Here is a 17,648-nt window from a genome sequence, read left to right on the forward strand (position 1 = left end):
AGTCTTAGAAACATTTGTAGTCTTTGTTACTCGATCTTTTATGCTTCATTTATCTGGCCTGGCCTTTCAGAATCCATTTCTTCACTGACGCCACTTCTGTTCTGGTGACTCTGTTCCTAATATTATTTAACCCTTTCGAGAACCCTTTCTGAAAAGAAAGAATTGTGATGGTGAGACAGTTTGGAATCTGGCACTATGAGAGAATGGGTTGTTTCCTTTAATACTGAAGCATTTAATACTGAAGAATATGGCAGAGTGATTAAAGGCCTGGGTTGTAGACCTGGATTCAGATACTAGCTCTGTCCCACTTTGAGCTCGACACTGTAATGGATATTGTTGGATGAGAAATACTATGACAAAGGTAATATTGTGGGGCTTTTCTCAATAGACTGTTTAGCTTTTTATTGTGAAGATTTTATTGCTGAAATTTAAAGTAGACACTGCCACAATGATATCAGATATATGTCACTGGCTTTGTCCATACTTCCATGTCTTGCTTTACTAAGGTTTGAAATGCCTTGCCTATGCTATGCCTTGTGGGTTTCACCACTTCTAGAATGCTAGGAAGGTACTTGACCTTATAAATTTTGGGGGTTTTTTGTTTTTTAAATCATACACATTTATGAGACTCCTACTACTGTCCCGTTAGAAATGGTAGAAATAATGAAAATACTGTGTGACTAGAACTGATTCTGTTTTTCCCTCCTGGGTAATGGCCATTACATATTTAATATTATTCAATTTTCTATGTTTCCTTAGGATGGATCTTCTCCTGAACTCCCAAGTCTTGAGAGAAAAAATAAAAGAAGGAAAATTAAAGGAAAGAAAGGTATAGTGTAGAATATTCTGGCAAAAAGAAATTGTTCTTTCAGCAGTTCAGCCTTTTACAACTTGATACATTGTAGCTTGTGGTTATCAAACACTTTATTACTTTTTTTCTTTTTTTTTATTACATTTTTGTTTTGCTTAGTGGCATTAGAAAAGTCTAATTTCCTACTATATAGAGTAGCAGCTATAGAGAAATACATGATGCCACATAGACCTGTCAACTAAAGTTAGTATATATCTTGGACAAATTGAGTTCAACACAAAATCAGGTCTCATTGGGCCTTTTCAATGGGATGAAGAGGAACAGGCTGTCAATAAATGTTTGTCCATCTTGGTCATTTATAGCCATTTCTTTTAGTCTCCATTTTTGAAGCACCTTGGTTGCTTTTCTCATGTGAATTAAGGAGAGAGGTTATTAATGTGGCTCCCTGCCGATGTGCTTCTGTAGTGCTTGCTTTCCACGGACTAACCCTGTTCCACTACAGGACTAGCTAGGGTAGGAAGTGATTGGATGAGCCTTGGGTAATTGGAAGTGATGCACATAAGGTAGGAGTCAAGGATGACCCCAGTTTCTTTCTGGGGCAACTATGTGGGCGATGGTATCATTTGTAGCAATAGAAAACTCCATGAGAGTAGCAGGTTGAGAGTAGATGACGATGACAAGCTTTCCTTTTGTATCCCTTGAGTTAAAGGACCTTAGAGACATCTCAGTAGAGATAACAAGTTGGTAGTTGGATATGTGGGTCTGGAGTTTAAGGAAGAGGTCCAGGGATATTGAGTGGGAAGTAGACAAACATAAAGATGACAAATGTATATACATAGTAGAACATTTTATTTAAAGTAACTTAAGAATACTATTTCAAAACTATAGCTCCTCCAGGAAGACTTCTGTAATAACGATAACTACGTTAACTAACAGATTAGAAAAATATGGATTGGGAGGGGAGAGTGTAAGCAGAACAGATCTGGGGCCCAATCTAAGCAAAAGCTTTGGGTAAAGAGGGTGGTAGAAAAAGAAGAAAGGGAGATGAAAACTACAACAGTTGATTTGCTTTGGACAAAGATTTGACTGGTAGGTAGTGGTGGAACATGGGTATTAGGTAAGATGGTACCATGTGGTGCTACTCTTGAACCTTTGAGATACCTCCATTTTACCAGTTCTTACTTTTGGTTTCTAGCTCTGACAGCATCAAGCTTAACTCTGTAATTTGTGACAGTTGTTGAGTCTTAAGTGTGTATTGGTGAGAATAATGAAGGCTTATCCTAGATAACTGATGTAGTTCTATTTTATGAGAACCTGTGTTATTAAAGAGAAGTCTCCAATATAAAACTGAGGCTTATGGTTTCTTTTGGCAGAACGTTCTCAGGTTGACCAGCTGCTGAATATTTCTTTACGGGAGGAAGAACTAAGCAAATCATTGCAGTGCATGGATAACAACCTCCTGCAAGCCCGCGCAACGCTCCAGACAGCTTATGTTGAAGTTCAGAGGCTTCTTATGCTCAAACAGCAGGTAACAGTAGATGGAACATTTAATGAAAACGAATCATTTCTGAAATTGGATTTGAAAATTCATAACAAAATACTTTATTTTTAGATAACTATGGAGATGAGTGCACTGAGGACCCATAGAATACAAATTCTACAGGGATTACAAGGTATTTAGAGAGAATGTGATGGATTGGGCTCTCTAGCTTGTTACTTTTTTTTCCTCTATAGAGGGGAATTAAACTTGTCATTAAAAAGTTATATGATTACTCTCATGTCTCTTTGGTTTCATTCTTCTGTTAAAAGGCCTGCGAGACTATATATCCCCAAAATGCATAGCCGTGGAGATGGTATGTGACAGAAAGAGCCTTCAGTTAGGAATGAAAAAAACCTGGATTCAAATCTTGGCTCTTCCACTCATGGATAAGTCACTTAAAATCTGAAAAATTAGAATATTAATGCCTGTTCTGTCTATATCCTAGGTGGTTGTATAGATATATGAGAGTCTATTTTGAAGAATTCTGAGGAACTTTATATTCCCTTGCAATCTTTAAGAACACACATTGGCTAGAGAAGCAAATGACTTTGCAGATAACATTTTTTGCATTTGTATATATGTGTATTTTCCATTTTAGAAACATACGAACCTTCTGAACGCCCATACCAGTTTCCCTGTAGCCTTCCACAAGAACAAAGGAATGGTAGATCTCAGACATCTGCTGATGCCTCACTGATGCCTGCTCCCTTTTTCCCACTTCTTCTGGACCCTCCGTCTTCCCGGGTGTCTCCATCATCCACGGGAGTCCCTTTCCAAATAACCACATCTCCTACTTTCAAAGCCCATGGCAGTGTTCCTGCTCCAGACTCCTCGGTTCTGATTAAACAAGAACCTATGTCTTCTGAACAAGACGAGAGTGTGAACGTGTCACAAGGCTCTCCTTGCAATGTGTTCAAGGAATTACTGCAAGGTAACAGTATGTCAACTTTTCTCTGGTTTAAAGCAACCCTGTAGTGGGTCTAGAGCAAGTTTATATCAGCAATATAAAGTTATACTTCCCCATTAAACTGAAGTTATTACAATTAACTTTTCTTGAGGTTTTCTTCATTCAGGAGGATCATTTAAGTATCAGTAACATTTCCTTAATTTTTTCTTTCTTTTTTTGTGACAAAGACAGAGAGAGGGACAAATAGGGACAGACAAACAGGAAGGAAGAGAGATGAGAAGCATCAATTCTTTGTTGTGCCTCCTTAGTTGTTCATTGATTGCCTTCTTATATGTGCCTTGACTCGGGGAGGGGTTCAGCAGACCGAGTGACCCCTTTCTCAAGCCTGCAACCTTGCGCTCAAGCTGGTGAGCCTTGCTCAAGCCAGATGAGCCTGCGCTAAAGTCGGCGACCTTGAGGTTTTGAACCTGGGTCCTCTGTGTCCCAGTGTGACATTCTAGCTACTGCGCCACCTCCTGGTCAGGCTTCCTTAATTTTTTCTAATAAAGAATTACTAATTTGACCTTGCATTAGTACATAAACGGTTCCATTTACTAGGATTGGTGCAGAATTATTTAGTTTTGGGAGATAAATGAGGTTGATGTTGTCAGTCAGTTTTTTTTTTTTTTTTTTTTTTGACAGAGACAACCAGAGAGAGGGACAGATAGGGACAGACAGACAGGAAGGGAGAGAGATGAGAAGCATCAGTTCTTCGTTGCAGCATCTTAGTTGTTCATTGATTACTTTCTCATATGTGCCTTGACTGAGAGGGGGGTGCTCCAGCAGAGCGAGTGACCCCTTGCTTAAGCTAGTAACCTTGGGCTTCAAGCCAGCAACCTTTGGGCTCAAGCAAGTGACCATGGGTGCATGTTTATGGTCCTATGTTCAAGCCAGTGACCCCGCGCTCAAGCCAGCAAACCCGTGCTCAAGCTGGTGAGCCCGTGCTCAAGCCGGCGACCTCAGGGTCTTGAACCTGGGTCCTCTGGGTCCCAGTCCGATGCTCTATCCACTGCGCCACCGCCTGGTCAGGCCAGTCAGTTTTCTAAATAAGATATATATCTTCTGAATTTCTCAGCACTTTATCATCTAAAGTACAAGCCAAGATTAATACAAGCCTTAGAAGTAGGTGGCCATGATGAAAGGCAGAGGGGGTTCTGGAATTTGGAATCATCTAATAGGAACTTGGGTGGTTTTGAGAAATAGCCAGGGCTTTTAGTCTTTTTATAAAATAACACTCACCTGGTTACCATTTGAGAATAACTTCTGAGCAACTTAAAATCTTATCTGAGGTTTGCATAGCCACAATGGTGCTATATTAATATTTAAGTAAAAAAATAAACAAACTGGCATATGTATAATTTCTTGAGCCAAAATAAAAAGTCTGAATATATATAAGATTTTGCTACCTCTTGCAATACTAATCTGGATATCTGTATCAAATGTATATTATTTTCATATTGAATTTTGTTTTTATGTGGCTAATATTTATTTTAGTAAAAACTAGTAATGGAGCAATACATTGACTTTTTAGCTAATTAAAAAAATTTTTTTTATTATTGATTTTAGTGAGAGAGGAAGAGGGAGAGAGAGACAGATAGGAACACTGAGCTGTTTCTGTATGTGCCCTGACCAGGGATCGAACTGGCAACCTCTGCTGCTTTGGGATGATGCTATAACCAACTGAGCTATCTGGCCAGGGCCTTTTAGCTAATTTTTTTAAAAAATAGCTTTTATTAGATTTTTTCTGGTTGTAAACTAACTAATATTCATTGTAAGTAACTGGGAAACTAAAAATCTAGATGTTTTAGTATTTATATTAGTTCAATCTTTTCTTAAATCTTACATGGTTGTGTTTTCAAGTAGGCTTTATACAGAGAACAGATCATAATGGGTTATAACCTGGCTTTTTCCATTTAATATGACATGTTCATTTCCCAGTGTCATAAAAATAATTTGTCTAAAATATTTTATTTTACTAGTTGCATAATATTTGAGAAATTGCATAATAATCTGGATGTATAATAATTTCTATCTCCTTTAAATATATAGGGTTCCCCCCTTTTTTAAATATTCTGTATAACATGTTGTATATAGCTTTGAGTATGTCTGTGATTATTTCATTAGTTTAAATTTGTAGACATGAAATAACTAAAGAAAATAGACATCTTTGTGCTGTCTAACTTTTTAGCTACTGATAGAAACAATTCCTGCCCATAAGGAGCTAATGTAGGATATAAGATATGCATAGTTATTTGTGAGATTAATGCGAGACAAAATTTGCTCCGTGCTGTAATATAAATTTATTCAGGCTATGGGAAGTTGAGCACTGAGAGAACAACTTTAAAAGCAATGGTTGGTTAACATATCATGGAAATATCATTATTTATTAGAGATTCAAACTGTGACAAATAATTGCCATTTATGACTATAAATAGCAAATACATAAAAAGGTAAAGTAATTTTTTTCTTCTCTATTCAGAAGAGATCAGTGACCGTTGTCCAGTTTATCCAGCCACCACTGCAACATTGTCCTTGTCAGAGCTAACAGAAAGTATCCATGAGCCTAACCAAGAACCAAAGTTTTCTGTGGAGCAAGGAAATGCCAGAAACAGAGAAAGTGCGCTCTATTCCCAAACAGCTGGTCTTCCTGGCACAAATAAAGACGCTGAAGAGCCAGCCAAAGGCAACAGCGGGTCTGAAACCTGCACCAGTTCTTTTCCAAAATTGTTGTTTGCTTCAGAAATCCCTTTAGAGAAGGAACCGCACTCTCCAGCTGACCAGCCTGAACAGCAAGCAGAGTCTACCCTGACCTCAGCTGAAACAAGGGGAAACAAGAAAAAAAAGAAACTCAGAAAGAAAAAGACTCTGCGGGCTGCCCGTGTTCCTGAAAACAGTGACACCGAACAGGATGTATTTACAGCTAAACCTGCAAGAAAAGTAAAAACTGGAAAGTCAGCAAAGGGAGGGAAAGTAACCACCTCCACCTGGGAAGATAGTAGAACTGGCCCAGAACAAGAGAGTGTCAGAGATGATCCAGATAGTGACTCCTCTCTGGAAGTCCTGGAAATTCCTAATCCTCAGTTAGAAGTAGTAGCCATTGATTCTTCTGGAGAAGAGAAACCAGACAGCCCTTCTAAGAAGGATATTTGGAACTGCACAGAGCAAAACGCATTAGAAACTTCCCGTTCTGGTTGTGATGAAGTTAGCTCTACCAGTGAGATTGGCACTCGCTATAAAGATGGTGTCCCTGTAAGGTAGGGCTTTCACCATTCTTCTTTTATTAAAAAATATAACTTTTTTTGCCTGACCAAGCAGTGGCACAGTGGATAGAGCGTTGGACTGGGATGCGGAGGACCCAGGTTCGAGACCCCAAGGTCGCCAGCTTGAGCGCAAGCTCATCTGGTTTGAGCACAGCTCACCAGCTTGGACCCAAGGTCGCTGGCTCCAGCAAGGGGTTACTCGGTCTGCTGAAGGCCCACAGTCAAGGCACTTATGAGAAAGCAATCAGTGAACAACTAAGGTGTTGCAATGAAAAACTGATGATTGATGCTTCTCATCTCTCTCCATTCCTGTCTGACTGTCCCTATCTATCCCTCTCTCTGACTCTCTCTCTCTGTCCCTGTTAAAAAAAAAAAAAAAAAAGAACTTTTTGTTATGACTCAGAATTTTTAAAAGAATCAGATTTATAGAAAATCAGTAGGCTTGTGGAAGACTCAAACCTTGGCAGTGGAGATGTTCTGTTTTCTCATTTGTGTTGTAGATTTTTACTATACTTTCATATAAAAATTTCAGATGGAAAAATGATTTCATGTCATTGTTACTCTACCATTGATTAGAATAATACTTTGAGTCAGGATAAGTTAAGCTTTACTACCTGTTCTGTTCACACACTCACTAAGAAAACTTTTGTTATTATTTTGTAGTGTGGCAGAAACTCAGACTGTGATCTCCTCCATAAAAGGATCGAAGAACTCTTCAGGTATTTGGTTGTTCCATTTTATTCAAATGAACCACTGAGGAGAAGCCTTGTAAATGTTAAAGCCAGGGTTTAAATCTACTTAAATATGCTTATAGAGTAGGGGACAGGAGATGTCACCAAGAGGATTGCTTTGACCAGCAGTTCTGATATTCCTAAATCCTCAAATCCTGGCTTTTCTGTTTCTTACTTGCATCTCTCTTACCTCACTCTGTTATCTGTTCAATTAATTAGTATTAAGGTTTCCTTGGCACCAGGGTTATTTGCTTTGAGAAGAAACTGCTTAAAGAATAATGCCTTACTCAACAAAATAACTGTGACAGATATTTGGTACCTTACAGTTATCACTCAAAAACTCATTCATTATAGCAATAGCATTTTCTTCCTGCCTTCTGTTACCATGAAATCTTCATAATGAAGATCTTCATGAAAAAATGTGGTATTTTATGAGGGGAGCTAGGCTTTAAGGAGACTATATTATGGGCCCACTATATTATGTAATGGTTTTAATTTTTGAGTGTCTTCAGACATAGCAGACATGTCTCTGAAGTATATATATTCTTATTTTCTAGAAATCTCTTCAGAGCCAGGAGATGATGATGAGCCCACAGAAGGGAGTTTTGAGAGGCACCAAGCTGCTGTGAATGCAATTCAAATATTTGGGAACTTACTATATACCTGTTCAGCAGATAAAACTGTGCGAGTTTATAATCTAGTGGTAAGTTGATATAGCAATTTGAATGTTTTTGGTAGTTGCAGGTTTTTGAAACTCCAGCTTATGAGTTGGAGTTTATGGGACTTTATTTGCTGTCTATAGATGGGGTGGGCTTTGGACTAACTTTAGGTACAGTTGATCCAGCTGCTCAGCAGGGTTACTGGGAACTTAATTTTATTCTGTCTCCCACTCCACCTTCTTTGTATTACCTTTCCTAAAAGTAGTTCTCCTCCTGCTCTCAAACTGCCAGAATGACTGGGGTTTCCTTTCCCTCCTACCATCAAATAAGGATCTCATGCTTTATTCCCTTGGCAAAGGGAGGTGGGATTACAACAATAGACTTGGGCTAGTCAGATCCCAACCCTGTAGTTGGTGATGAGGTCAGTTGTGTAGCTGCTATATAATAGAGAAGGGGTAAAATGAATATTGGGGAAGGAATAGAGGAGGCATTTTCCCTGACAGTTGATTAATTGTGTGAATTATTCAAGAGAGCAACAGTCTTCCACTACACACACTTAATATAATCTGGTGATCATTACTCTGAATTTTCATAGAATGAACTTTTGAGTTTTGAATTTGGTATATGTCAGACTAATTCTCTTTATTAATAATGATAGTCAAGAAACTTTAGGAACACTGTCTTATTCAAACAAACACTGTGAAAGTGTTTGAAATGGCTGAAATCCTTGAAAAATCAAAGTTAGATGATACATCACGAAAATGTGTTATTGGCCCTGGCCGGTTGGCTCAGCGGTAGAGCGTCGGCCTGGTGTGCGGGGGACCCGGGTTCGATTCCCGGCCAGGGCACATAGGAGAAGCGCCCATTTGCTTCTCCACCCCCCCCCCCCCTTCCTCTCTGTCTCTCTCTTCCCCTCCTGCAGCCAAGGCTCCATTGGAGCAAAGATGGCCCGGGCGCTGGGGATGGCTCCTTGGCCTCTGCCCCAGGTGCTAGAGTGGCTCTGGTCGCGGCAGAGCGACGCCCGGAGGGGCAGAGCATCACCCCCTGGTGGGCAGAGCGTAGCCTCTGGTGGTCGTGCCGGGTGGATCCCGGTCGGGCGCATGCGGGAGTCTGTCTGACTGTCTCTCCCCGTTTCCAGCTTCAGAAAAAAAAAAAAAAAAAAAAAGTGTTATTGTAGGCAATAGGTGTATTGGTTGATTTAGCCTAATACCATGAAGGGTAAAGGGGATAACTGAAGGAAGGAAATAGTGATGGTACCAGGAAGTGTGAGTGTGAGATTTGGGGGATTGGCTCTAACTCGAAATTGCAAGATAAGTTTGTGTATATTTGTACGTTCTAAATAGATCTCAGAGATAACACAAATAACTATTAGGCTGTCCCCTTATGAAACCACCCCTGGACCGTTAGGACCTATGATGACACCTGACATGTCTTAGGATATAATAGAGCATTCTCATAGGCTACCAATCAAATAGAGGAACTTATCTGGTTAATAGCTATCATTTGGATTTGCTAGATCTTTGGTTTGTATGTGGGAGAATCTTGCCCTAGGCATTGATTAAAATTCTAATCTACCTTAGAATGAATTGCTCTAAGTATTTTTTGGTATAACTCAGCTAACATAGTTGGAAGTACACCTTACTACAGTTTGCTGGGCATTCGTTGGTCAGATAGTTACTGAACACTGTTTGTGTACCAAGTACTTTTCTAGGCACTGAGGATACAGCAGTGGACTGTTATCTTTTAGCATCTTTTTGTTGAGGAAATGTGTTATCTGATCTTTTTATATCTATAAGTGCTAATCTGATCTGTGCTTGACTTTAGAGTCGGAAGTGCATTGGTGTCTTTGAGGGTCATACTTCCAAAGTGAACTGCCTCCTGGTTACTCAGATCTCTGGGAGGAATGCTGCCCTTTACACTGGTTCCAGTGATCACACCATTCGCTGCTATAATGTTAAAGTAAGTGAGTCCAGAGAAATCAAAAGTGATAATATTGAACTGCTATGATTGTATTTGCTATGTAGAGTGGAGACACTGAGACAGATGCTTCATTCTTCCCACTTTCTCTTTTACTTCTATCATTATAGAGTTTGTGCTTAAACAAACATCATCTAAACAAACAATACTGCATGTATTTCATGCCTAGCTTTAGCTCACCGTAATATCTGAAGTTCATGTACTGTATATTGTTACACGTGCCAGTAGTTTTTCTTTTGGGGTAATCATTGTGTGGCATTCAATGTCCTTTATAAAATTACAAAAAGATCTCACTTGGGCTGACTAGAGGCAATATGAATCTTAACATTTGGGCATATTTATTGCCTTTTTATTTTACAATTTTATTTGTGGCATTTATATCTGTAATTTTATGGGGGAAATTGAAAAATTTAGAAGACAACTCTTAGGTCTGAAAGGTTGGGAGAAGGGAATAAGGGCTTTCACAACCTACAGCTTTTCTCATTTCTACCCACAGCTTGTCACATCCTGCCCTCTTATGACCATCTTAATTTTAACATCTCTGTTCAAACCTGTTTTAATGCTAAACTTGCGCATTTAGTCACCTGGTATCATTAACAACAAAACTTGAGCACTTACTATGTTGCTGGCCCTATTTTAGGTCTAGGTAATTAAATTTGCTAAATATAACCCAGTTCTGGAAATTTAAACAGTACTTGTTTAACCTGTATATGCATGAGAATTACTAAGGAAATTTAAAAAAAAATCAAAAACATATTCCAGAGCCTACTGAATTAGAATCGAGGAATTGGAGATGAAGCTTGGGGTTCTGTATATTTTAAAATCTCGGGTTATTATGGATCAGCTAATCTGACACTAGTTTGAAGGAGACACTTGGAGCTATTAAAATAGAGAATCATTTTCCTTTTAGATGTCAAATGCAGCTTTAACTTAATCTTTGGCTACTTAATTTAAGAGGCTAATACTCTATTCATATCCCTTTGAAGAGTTTCTACATTCCAAATTATAAATATGGTTACACTATTAGAATTTATTAATTATTTTTGATATTACCTATAGCTTGAGAGTCTTTGGCCTCATTTCAAAGGAGGGAAAGAAATCTAAGATGCTCTTCTATAAAATAGATGCTTTTACTTATTTATTTATTGGCAGAGACAGAGTCGGAGAAAGGGACAGACATACAGGAAGGGAGAGAGATGAGAAACATCAATTCTTCATTGCAGCACCTTAGTTGTTCATTGATTGCTTTCTCATATGTGCCTTGACCGTGGGCCTTCAGCAGACCGAGTGACCCCTTGCTCGAGCCAGCAACCTTGGGCTCAAGCTGGTGATCTTTGCTCAAACTAGATGAGCCCACGCTCAAGCTGGCGACCTCGGGGTTTCGAACCTGGGTCCTCCACATGCCAGCATAATGCTCTATCCACTGCGCCACCACCTGGTCAAGCGCTGCTGCTTTTTCTTCCTCATAAAATCATTTCATGCTCTGCTATCAGAAGGATTGGTTTCACATTTTATTTCCTGTTAACTTCTGCTGATTGGGTGTTGTGTACTTTTATCAGACACGAGAGGGTGTGGAGCAGTTACTGCTGGAAGACCGCGTCCTCTGCCTTCACAGTAGATGGCGAATCCTCTATGCAGGACTAGCAAATGGCACTGTGGTCACCTTCAACATAGAGGTTAGTGCTTGGGGAGAAAAGGCTGAATTCCTCTGCCGCTTGAAAATAGTGTGGGTGTGTGGGGAAAGAAGTGGAAGATTGTGGGGGAAGAGTGGAAGACAGACATTTTCCTGTTTTCTCATGTGAGAAAGCAACAGAATCAACCACTGCTGAATATCTGTTGTCTCCGGGTGTAAGTGAAACAAGATCCCGCATTCTGCCTGTACAGACCCAAGTGTGCCAGGACCAAAGTGTAACTCTCCTAAATTAAGCCACGCCTGACAATTTGGAGCCAAATGATGACTCACAGGTTAAACTAGTCTATCTCATTTTTAGGAATGACGCTGTGAAAAATTAGCTTAAATTCCTTTGAGTGTGACATTGATGTGGTTTGGAACTGATGTAGGGCTTCATAAGGGTAGCCTGTTCTGTAAAATGAACTAAGTCAAAGGTGGTGGTTTGCCTTTCTGCCCATGTGGCCTCATTCTTTCCTGACCCAAAGATAAATTCATTTGTTGAACAAACCTTTATTGAGCATCTATTATGTGCTAGGCCCCAGGATGAGGCTTAGGAAATGAGTAGGGGCCAGTTCTGGATGGCCCTAGGTGCTTCGCTAATGAAATTGGACTTCATTTTGTAGGCTTTGATGTCGAGAGACATGATCCAATTTGTATTTTAGAACAAGTCCCTCTGGAGTTGATGAGATTGGAAAATATTGGCAATAATAGAGGCAAGAAGACCATTTAGGAGACTGTCATAGAAGTTGACATGAAAGGTTAGATGAAGAGCATGGATAAGAGACGTAAAATAAGAGGTGGAATCGATAGGTTTGGTTACTAATATGTTGAAGCACTATATCTCAGGGTCGTCTGGTCACCTTTTAACAGCATGTTAGATATGTTAGAATGTTTAAGCTATGCTCAATTATGGTATCATTCAGTTTAGTGAGTACCTATATGCTAGCTTGCTTTTAAGAGGTACAATAAAATATGTCATGGTTTCTCGAGTTTTTTTGTTGTTTTCTTTTTTTTTAACTTTTTTTTTTTTTCAGAGACAGAGAGAGTCAGAGAGACAGATAGACAGGGACAGACAGACAGGAATGGAGAGATGAGAAGCATCAATCATTAGTTTTTCGTTGCGCATTGCGACACCTTAGTTCATTGATTGCCTTCTCATATGTGCCTTGACCGTGGGCCTTCAGCAGACCGAGCAACCGCTTGCTCGAGCCAGCGACTTGGGTCCAAGCTGGTGAGCTTTGCCCCAACCAGATGAGCCCGCACTCAAACTGGCGACCTCAAGGTCTCGAACCTGGGTCCCTGGCATCCCAGTCCGACGCTCCATCCACTGCGCCACTGCCTGGTCAGGCTGATTTCTGTTTTTAAGCTAGTACATGCTCAACTGCCAAGTTATTTGGTTCACTTGATAGGAATTGATCACAGAAGGGTAATGGGTGAAGGTGTTTGTGTTTCAGTTGTGAAGTGCTAACAGCCTGGATTATTAGATTTGGTTAGAGCAATAGAAATAAAGAAGAAAGAATAAATTTAAAATATTTTAATGAATAAAATTTGATCATTACTAATTCTCTTTTATGAACTTAATGTTATCAAAGGTAGAAGGTAGGAGCAAGACTCTAGGGACAAGATGATGATAAGAAATTAAAATTGTCTTTAAATAGTTGAAAAACCCCAGAGAAGATGGACCTCGAGACAAAGATTTGAAACTCTCTCTGGAGATATGAGTTTTTTGTGGGGTTTTTTTGTTGTTGTTTTTTTTTACAGAGACAAAGAGAGGGATAGTTAGGGACATACAGTCAGATAGGAATGGAGAGAGATGAGAAGCGTCAATCATTAGTTTTTTGTTGCGACGCATTAGTTGTTCATTGATATGCTTTCTCATGTGTGCCTTGACTGGGGGGCTTGACTGGGGGGCTACAGCAGACCGAGTAACCCCTTGCTTGAGCCAGCGACCTTGGGGTCCAAGCTGGTGAGCTTTGTTCAAACCAGATGAGCCTGCCAAGCTGACGACCTCGGGGTCTCGAACCTGGGTCCTCCGCATCCCAGCCCGATGCTCTATCCACTGCGCCGCCTCCTGGTCAGGCCAGAGGTATGAGTTTTGAAGCCTTGTAAGGGCTGGGACTTTTCTGATTTATCCATAATCCTAGAAGCCTGTGCTTCTGGGATCTCAACAGAAAGTCAGGGTAATTTATCAGGGCCTACCCACCACTGGGCCAAACTCCCATCAGTCTGTTTCCCTAGCACTGAAGTCGTTGCTCAGCTCTGTAGACTCCCAGATGCTGCTTTGTGCTTAGTTTCTGGGAGTTTTACCACATGCATGTACCTAAAGGGCATTTTTAGAGGTTTTGGGGAAGTGGGAGATGTTATGAGAAGGATTGGTGTAGAGATGAGGGAAGCAAGTCTAAAATCTGAGATAAAGGAATGTTTGGGAATTCTGGATGCCACCATGACACTCAGAACTCTGGAGGGCCACGAACGACAAAGCTATTCTTTGCATGAAGGCAAATATCTTGCAAAAGAACAAGGGCTAGTTGCTTTTAGAAACAAAAAAAGGCTTCTGCTTCTGTACTCCTAGAACATGACATAGAACCAGAGGTCAGAAAAGCATCAGAATAACAGAAATGTGGTGAATGAGAGACTTTTTCTTTTTTTGTATTTTTCTGAAGTGAAAAGCAGGGAGGCAGACAGACAGACATGCGCCCGACTGGGATCCACCCGGCAAGCCTCCTAGAGGGCAATACTCTACCCATCTGGGGCCGCTGCTTTGTTGCTTGGCAACTGAGCTGTATCAATGCCTGAGGTGAAGCCATGGAGCTATCCTCAGTGCTGGGGCCAAATTGCTGAGAACCATTTGAGCCATGGCTGCAGGAAGAGAAAAGAGAGAGAGAGAGAGAGAGAGAGAGAAATAGAAAAGGAGGAGGGGCAGGGGTAGGGGTGGAGAAGTAGATGGTTGCTTTTCCAGTGTGCCCTGACCTGGAATTGAACCCAGGACTTCCACACATAATGCATGCATTTTAGATGACAGTGAAAGAGTTCCTGGGGCTATAGCAGGGGTCGGGAACCTATGGCTCGCAAGCCAGATGTGGCTCTTCTGATGGCTGCATCTGGCTCGCAGACAAATCTTTAATAAAAAAAATAACATTAAAAATATAAAACATTCTCATATATTACCATTCATTCATTTCCTACTGCTCATGTTCATGGTAGCGCGTGGCTGGAGCCAATCACAGCTGTCCTCCGGACAACACCAAATTTTTATTGGATAATGTGTAATGTACACGGGTCGTTGTATGGCTCTCACAGAATTACATTTTAAAATATGTGGCGTTCATGGCTCTCTCTGCCAAAAATGTTCCCGACCCCTGGGCTGTAGCATGGAAAATGTATTAGAATATGAACAAAGGCTTGATTATTCATTATCATTAACTTAAGGTAAGTGAGAGAGGTCATAAAAAGAGGACCAATTCTAATTATGAGCAGGATAGTGTGGGCTACAGTTAGAAAATAGTTCATAGCATAAGAGTTTGCCCCGCTGGAATGATAGCGGAGGAAGTCATGAACACAGAGAGAATTGGAATGAGAGTGGCAGAGGTTGGAAAGTTGAAGAAAGGGGAATGGGTATGAGAACTTAAGTACAAGTGATAGAAATTAAGTTTGTAGTGATTTAGGTTAGTCAATTTTTGAGGTTTACCAGCTGAATTGCTTTTACTTCTGACTTTATTTTTCAGAACAACAAACAACTCGAAATCTTTGAATGCCATGGCCCTCGGGCAGTTAGCTGTCTTGCCACAGCTCAGGAAGGAGCCCGGAAGCTGCTGGTTGTGGGATCTTATGACTGTACCATTAGTGTACGTGATGCACGGAATGGACTCCTCCTCAGAACTCTGGAGGGCCACAGCAAAACCATTCTTTGCATGAAGGCAAGTATCATGCACAAGAACAGGGGCTAGTTGTCTGGCGCAAATAGAACAGTGTGTATGACATTTTCCGTGTTGTCTGATGCTTTATTTAGATCAGTCATCTTAAAAAGGAGAAGGAGTTTATAATCCTTTTCTTCAGACCTGGGTCACCAAGGGATGTACTATTTTTTATGTTAACTTAGAAACAATGTAAGTGTATTTTCCTATACAATGTAGAGATACTCTAATGCTCTTCTAGGCTACTTCATAATCATTCTGAAGAAATAACAAATGCAGTAGTACATTGTCAATTCATCAGAGTACCTGGTGGTAGGACGTAAGTTTCAGTTCAGAAAATTTGAGAAATTTTATACCTAGTTTAGACTCATTCAAAGTTAAAAATTTACCAGTATGCATTATAAGTTACAGAGGAAACTCAGAACCTTGTACCAAATCTAACTCATTGAATTTTTTTTCTTTAAGGTGGTGAATGACCTTGTTTTCAGTGGCTCCAGTGATCAGTCGGTCCATGCCCACAACATTCATGTAAGCCCTACTGGTGTAAAGAAATCTTTAATAGAATGGTAGTTAATGCTGGAAGGATTCATCAGATCTCTTATAATTTATTTTTTATTTTATTTATTTATTTATTTATTTATTTACAGAGACAGAGAGTGAGTCAGAGAGAGGGATAGACAGGGACAGACAGGAACGGAGAGAGATGAGAAGCATCAATCATTAGTTTTTCATTGTGCATTGCAACACCTTAGTTGTTCATTGATTGCTTTCTCATATGTGCCTTGACCGCGGGCCTTCAGCAGACTGAGTAACCCCTTGCTGGAGCCAGCGACCTTGGATTCAAGCTAGTGGGATTTTGCTCAAACCAGATGAGCCTGCGCTCAAGCTGGCAACCTTGGGGTCTCGAACCTGGGTCCTCTGCATCCCAGTCCGACGCTCTATCCACTGCGCCACTGTCTGGTCAGGCAGATCTCTTATAATTTAAATTAAGTCCCATTTCTAGTGAGAGGCTTAATAATAATCCCTATTCATAAGCTCTTAGATAGTATTGAGCACCCTAGAAATTCTGACTTCATCAAAATTTTTATAGGGAACAGAAAGTTTATGTAAGGTTTAGTTTGAACACTGCATTTAAACTTGAGATAAATTGAGCATCTGAGGTACTAAGAAAGTAGATATAATATATAGTCTAAAATAGAACAAATAAAAACAACCAAGAGACTGAATTCAGGTCATAGAGGCAACTCTTTAAAGCCCAGTTTCTGGTCTGTAAACTTGGAAATAACCCAAGTCCTCAGGGACTTATCCAGATCCAATGTAATGATAAAAGGGAAAATATAGTTGACCCTTGAACAAAACAGGTTTGAACTGCTAGAGTCCGTGTATCTACGGATTTTTCCGATAAATACCTGTACTGCCTGACCAGGCAGTGGCGTAGTGGATAGAGCGTTGGACTGGGACGTGTAGGACTCAGGTTTGAAACCCTAAGGCCGCTAGCTTGAGCAAAGGGTTGCTGGCTTGAGCCCAAAGGTTGCTGGCTTGAGCGAGGGGTCACTCGGACTGCTGTAGCCCCCGGTCAAGGCACATATGAGAAAGCAATTAATGAACAACTAAGGAGCTGCAATGAAGAATTGATGCTTCTCATCTCTCCCTTCCTGTCTGTCTGTCCCTCTCTCTGACTCTGACTCTGTCTCTGTCATAAATAAATAAATAAATACATACATACATACATACATACCTGTACTGTTTTTGATCTGTGATTGTGAATCCAAGGATACGGAGGTCTGACTGTAACTCTGCTATTTTGTATAGGGGACTTGCGTATCCTAGGATTTTGGTATCTAAAGGGGGATTAGGGTACAGTCCTAGAACCATTCTTCCATGAATACTTAAGTTTTGGAAGAGTCAAGGGTTATGTGCTGATTTTCAACTGCACATGGTCAGCACCCCTAACCCCTGCATAGTTAAGGACCACCTGTAATTCACAAGCTATAAAATACATACAGATAGAGCTGTGACCCTTGTCTTTCTGTAACAGTAAGTTCTTTCCATCAGGATACATTTCATATATTTTGTATAGGTAACAAGTGCTATGAGAGTACTTCAGCTGTTAAAATTAGTACAGCTACGTGTGTGTA

At 40.3% G+C, this 17,648-nt stretch overlaps 1 protein-coding gene across 5 annotated transcripts in view; it reads left to right on the forward strand.

Moving 5' to 3' along the window:
* The window catches only part of ZNF106 (zinc finger protein 106), a 70,021-nt gene that overhangs the window by 42,552 nt on the left and 9,821 nt on the right, over positions 1-17,648 (forward strand). For all 5 annotated transcript variants that reach the window (XM_066342875.1, XM_066342878.1, XM_066342876.1 and 2 more), the window contains 11 exons: positions 760-829; positions 2,185-2,339; positions 2,424-2,484; positions 2,950-3,282; positions 5,777-6,551; positions 7,221-7,276; positions 7,846-7,991; positions 9,772-9,906; positions 11,484-11,600; positions 15,322-15,513; positions 15,976-16,038. In XM_066342875.1, coding sequence (XP_066198972.1) covers positions 760-829; positions 2,185-2,339; positions 2,424-2,484; positions 2,950-3,282; positions 5,777-6,551; positions 7,221-7,276; positions 7,846-7,991; positions 9,772-9,906; positions 11,484-11,600; positions 15,322-15,513; positions 15,976-16,038 — 2,103 coding nt within the window. The remainder of the gene's footprint in view (positions 1-759; positions 830-2,184; positions 2,340-2,423; positions 2,485-2,949; positions 3,283-5,776; positions 6,552-7,220; positions 7,277-7,845; positions 7,992-9,771; positions 9,907-11,483; positions 11,601-15,321; positions 15,514-15,975; positions 16,039-17,648) is intronic.

Source organism: Saccopteryx leptura, chromosome 6, assembly GCF_036850995.1.
Source record: "Saccopteryx leptura isolate mSacLep1 chromosome 6, mSacLep1_pri_phased_curated, whole genome shotgun sequence".
Taxonomy (NCBI): Eukaryota; Metazoa; Chordata; class Mammalia; order Chiroptera; family Emballonuridae; genus Saccopteryx; species Saccopteryx leptura.